The sequence below is a fragment of the Mastacembelus armatus genome, chromosome 3 (genome assembly GCF_900324485.2).
Source record: "Mastacembelus armatus chromosome 3, fMasArm1.2, whole genome shotgun sequence".
Lineage (NCBI taxonomy): Eukaryota > Metazoa > Chordata > Actinopteri > Synbranchiformes > Mastacembelidae > Mastacembelus > Mastacembelus armatus.
In genome coordinates, this window is record NC_046635.1 from 2,164,847 (window position 1) to 2,170,061 (window position 5,215).

Consider the following 5,215-nt stretch of genomic DNA (forward strand, 5'->3'; position numbering starts at 1 on the left):
TTGTTTTGTCTGAAGAACTCCCAGAGACATTAATCATACAAACGCAAAACTTGTTCACGTTTGAGAAGCAGAACAAGCACATCTTTTTTTCTGTTCATTTTCTGTCAAAGGGCTAATAAAATTAGCACATTTCAGATCTTGTATTGAATCAATGACACCAATAAGTCACTACAGAAATGTAACAATGTACACTGTCTCTTACTTGGTTATTAAATATTATTCTTATCTTTTTTCTTGTTGCAGAGAACACAAACAACAGATGAACTATGAATGCTGAACACAATGATCTCCTCCCTCCAGCGCCAGACAATGAGAGGTCGTAGGCTGAAGGGGGCGCTGTCCAACCCCCTATTTGTGCTGCTGTTGGCCCTTCAGATCCTGGTCGTGGCTGGGCTTGTTCGTGCTCAGACCTGTCCTTCTGTCTGTTCATGCAGCAACCAGTTCAGCAAAGTCATATGTACCCGTCGCAGTCTACGGGATGTCCCAGATGGCATTTCCACCAACACTCGTTACCTGAACCTCCAGGACAACCTCATTCAGGTCATCAAGGTGGACAGTTTTAAACATCTGCGGCATCTGGAGATCCTGCAGCTGAGTAAGAACCACATACGCAGCATTGAAATCGGCGCCTTCAATGGGCTGGCCAGTCTCAACACCTTGGAGCTCTTTGATAATCGGCTCACGACAATCCCCAATGGAGCATTTGAGTACCTGTCCAAACTGAAGGAATTGTGGCTACGGAACAACCCCATCGAAAGTATACCATCCTATGCCTTCAACCGGGTTCCCTCACTTAGAAGGCTTGATCTAGGTGAGCTCAAACGTCTCTCCTACATTTCTGACGGAGCCTTCAAGGACCTGAGCAATCTGCGCTACCTGAACTTGGGAATGTGTAACCTCAAGGAGATTCCCAACATTTTACCTTTGATCAGGCTTGAAGAGCTAGAAATGTCAGGAAACCAGCTCACTGTTATAAAGCCCAGCTCATTTACAGGACTAGTGAACCTCCAGAAGCTGTGGATGATGCATGCTCAGATCCAAACTATAGAAAGGAACTCCTTTGATGACCTTCAGTCACTCGTGGAACTCAATCTGGCTCACAACAACCTTACCTTTCTACCACATGACCTCTTTACACCATTGCATCGCTTGGAACGGGTCCACCTACATCACAACCCTTGGAACTGCAACTGTGATATCTTGTGGCTCAGCTGGTGGTTGAAGGAGACAGTCCCTGCCAATACCAGCTGCTGTGCCCGTTGCCATACTCCTGCAGTCCTTAAAGGTCGCTACATTGGAGAATTGGACCACAGCTACTTCCAGTGTGATGTTCCTGTCATCGTGGAGCCGCCCAGTGACCTAAATGTGACTGAGGGCATGGGTGCAGAGCTTAAATGCCGTACAAGCTCACTGACATCAATCTCTTGGCTTACACCAAATGGCTCATTGGTGACACATGGGGCTTACAAGGTGCGTTTGTCTGTATTGAATGATGGGACATTAAACTTTACTAGCGTCACAATGCAAGACACTGGGACTTACACCTGTATGGTTAGCAACACAGCAGGCAACATTTCTGCCTCTGCTGTGCTTAATGTCACTTCTGTGGAAAACAGCGGGGTGACCTATTTTACCACTGTCACCGTGGAGACCATTGAGACCACAGGGGACGATAGCCAAACACCACTTCCCCCATTTGGATGGGTGTCATCCTCAACAACAAAAGGTACTCCTGTTTCAACCAGGACCACAGAGCGGACTTACACCATTCCCGTTCTTGATTTGGATGGAGAGGGCGCTCTCAATGGCCTGGATGAGGTGATGAAAACCACCAAGATCATCATTGGCTGCTTTGTGGCCATCACACTTATGGCTGCCGTTTTGCTGGTTATCTTTTACAAGATGAGGAAGCAGCATAACCAGCAGGATCCTGACGGCCCTGCCTCCTCCATGGAGGTCATTACCGTTGAAGAAGAGCTTGCAGGTGTTGCTGCCATGGAGAGACACCTATCACTGCCCCCTTTGGAGCACTACAACCACTACAACACCTACAAGAGCACTTACCACCACACTCCTATGCTCAGCACCATACACAGCTCAGCCACACAGGAACCTTTACTGATTCAAGCCTGCTCAAAAGACAATGTACAAGAGACCCAAATCTGATCTTAATTTGACTAATATCAAGTATCAGCAGTTTCATACTTGGACTACAATGGACCAAAACATGAAGATAAAAGAAATCAAAATGACATTGACTTGACAGAGTTCATGTCAATAACGATGATGAATCAGCATTTGGCAAAAGGATATCATATGATACTTTAACAAGTGTCTTTATAAAAACAAAGATTATTTATTAAGAGTATGTCTAGTGGCTAAATGAACAAACAATTTGTGATAGCTTTTTAGCTCATTTTATTTCTCTCTCTCTCTCTCTGTGTAATACTGCACAAGGGAAAGAATGGTTTACCTAAAGTGAATATGGAATCTATCAAACGAAGCTCATGTGAAATCATTGTAGAAATGCCCCCTACTGAAATTAATGAGAAAGTTAATACTTTGATTTTACTTGATGACAGTGTATTTTGTAGAAGGCTATTGCTTTTGTATTTATAAACATTTATTTGCTACTCCTTCAGCATATCTTGTCCATATGGCTGAGGTTTATAGGAGAGACAAAACATATAATGGGCTTGCTTTCATTGCCATCATATTTTAGTTGTCACTCAACTTAAAATGAGGTCTTTTAATGTTATCACAATGAAGCCAGCATGCCTGAGGAGCAAAGCAGTCAAATGAGTGAATGTGCATTTCCCCTGTGGCTCCTAAACAAAAACCATACTTCCCTTCACTTTAATTAAGTTCTTTCTCCTGCCCCTCCTCCTTCCTTGTCTTTACTTTTCTATGTTTAGCCTACTACTTCCTTCCTCCAGCTCCTGCTTTCTTGTTCTATCTCTGAATTCTCCATCTTTTCTGTCTACCGTCTCTTTGTTTTCTCTCTCTTTTCCTCCGTGTCCTCTTGCTTCTTTAATTGTCTCTTAGTCACTTGGCTCAGGCACGTTCCTCACCCCTCGCCATGTCTCATTTGTCTCGGTTTATCCGCCGGCATGTGCCACACGACGGCAGAATATTGCTTTGGAAAATGAAGGGGAGCCCAAGGCTGTGGTCTGTAGCCTCCCTTTTAACCCAGTAATGATCTACGTCCACTCAGTGTGGCATTACCTTGCCATCAACCCAGGGTCACAGGAGCATGGGCGCTGATAGTCCATCTGTTTGTACAGATAAAGAGGCAAATGAGGCTGCTTGGTAATGTAGTGTGACCCTGTCAGACTAACGCAGACGGGGCTAACATAGTCACTGAAGCAGTTAGGAACCTGCAACAAAATAAGGCGCGATGGGTTATAGCTCATTAATCTGTATCAGCAGTTCATTTGCAGACTAACAGAGGAGAGCTGATAACAAAACAGCATGAGACTTTCTCACTCTCCCTGTGCCCAATATCTAACAGGGGGTGGAGGCCTTTGATATTGAAGCGACCCCTGCTTGGTCTCATTTTTGTCAGAGAAAAACACACACCCTTTGATGCTGCATCATTTAGAGACCATCAAAAAATTGTCTCTCCTGAAGTCTGTTTACACTTAGCGTTTTCATTTAGTCTTTCAAAGAGGAACGCTTATGGAACGGGGAGGTGGGGATAAAAAAGTGAAGAACAGTGGGTGGGGAAAGGGGAGACAAACCCACACTGGTCATAAGGGGTCTTCAAACAGAGATATTGCAGATATGATGGAAGAGGAGTGAAAAAGTAGATAGGGAATAAGGAGGCAAAACTAGCCATCTGACTGTCACCATGGAAACAGTGACCTTGTGCAGAAAGTAAGAAGAGGTAGATATGCTTTTCGCTATGGTCTCTGTGCAACAAGCATACTTTAATTTCCTACTGGCGATCTCATAAATGCATGTGATTGTGTGTGAAATGGGCATAATGGAAAACATATTTACATATTGGTTTGACGGGATTTGACCCGCATGTGACACAACACTTGCAGAGCAACACACCATTTCAGTTATTGAAATGAAACAAATCACCACATTGTGTGAAAAATGAACAATTTAACTGTCCATCAGTTCCGCTCACCTTATTGGATTTTATCTTTGTGAAGACAGCTACCGTAGCTTATAGAGTCAGTGTAATAAAGCACTGCTACTCACAAAATCACACACTTCTGATCAGTCAGTGAGTCTCCTGAATTTATTCTTTTTTCTACAGTAATGGTGGAATGGTGAACAAAGATAGCGGAGGCAAAAATGCATATTTTAAGACTGATCCCATCTGGCAAGTTAGACATAGATCAAACTGTAACTGGAACAGGAACCGTTGAAACCATCAATCTGTCATTCGCTGTTATGAATCATGAGTTTCATCAGTGATAACGTCAATGAGTGAACCATTCTTTCTCTTTCCACTGTTTTCTTTTTCAATGCTCAGTTCCTTTTCAATGCTTTTGGTGGCTTAATGATTCAATGTTGATGCTGGCTACAGTGAAAAAAAAAAGGTTGAGATTTTTTATATATATACGTTTGGGAATGATGATTGTGAGTTGTGCAGAATGAATGGAACATCACTGTATTGGTATTTACTGGAACAGGATGGCTTTATGTGGAGAGATGTTCTGATGCCAGAATGAAATGAAGACTAACACGCTGAATGGTGGACTTGAAATACCAGCAGAGTGAGCTTGATTTCTGTGCAAAATGCTAAGCCAAGGTGATCAAATTCTTGTGTGTTATTCTGCCAACTGTCTGTGTATGGGGAGGGTTACTGTATATGGGAATATTCTCTCTCATTTTTGGAGAGAATAATCATCAAATAGTTAAATTTCTACAAAAAAAAATATTTTCAAAAACATTATGCAAAAAAAAAAACCTTCAGATCATAATTTTACATGTGCTTCAATTGTTAAAAAAAAGACAAAAAAGCGAAACAAAAACAAGAAAAAAAGAACAAGAGACTGTGCTTGTAAGGAGTCCAACTAATTTCTCTGAGGATGATGTTCAATTATTGATACCTGAGATTGTAGTTCATACTGTACATGAATACAAATAAAAATTGCAATTCTTTTTTTTCCAACAGATATTATGAAATGCATTCAGAAGGATGTTGTCACAATTTTGCTTTCTCCGTCTTGTGTGCACATGAATATACGTGTATAGA

General features: G+C 42.1%; 1 protein-coding gene across 1 annotated transcript; it reads left to right on the plus strand.

Moving 5' to 3' along the window:
* The first annotated feature begins 270 nt into the window (after positions 1-270).
* lrrc4cb (leucine rich repeat containing 4C, genome duplicate b) lies at positions 271-2,166 on the plus strand. The gene has a single exon (XM_026320199.1). The coding sequence runs from the start codon at positions 271-273 to the stop codon at positions 2,164-2,166; it is 1,896 nt and encodes a 631-aa protein (XP_026175984.1).
* Positions 2,167-5,215: the final 3,049 nt, after the last annotated feature.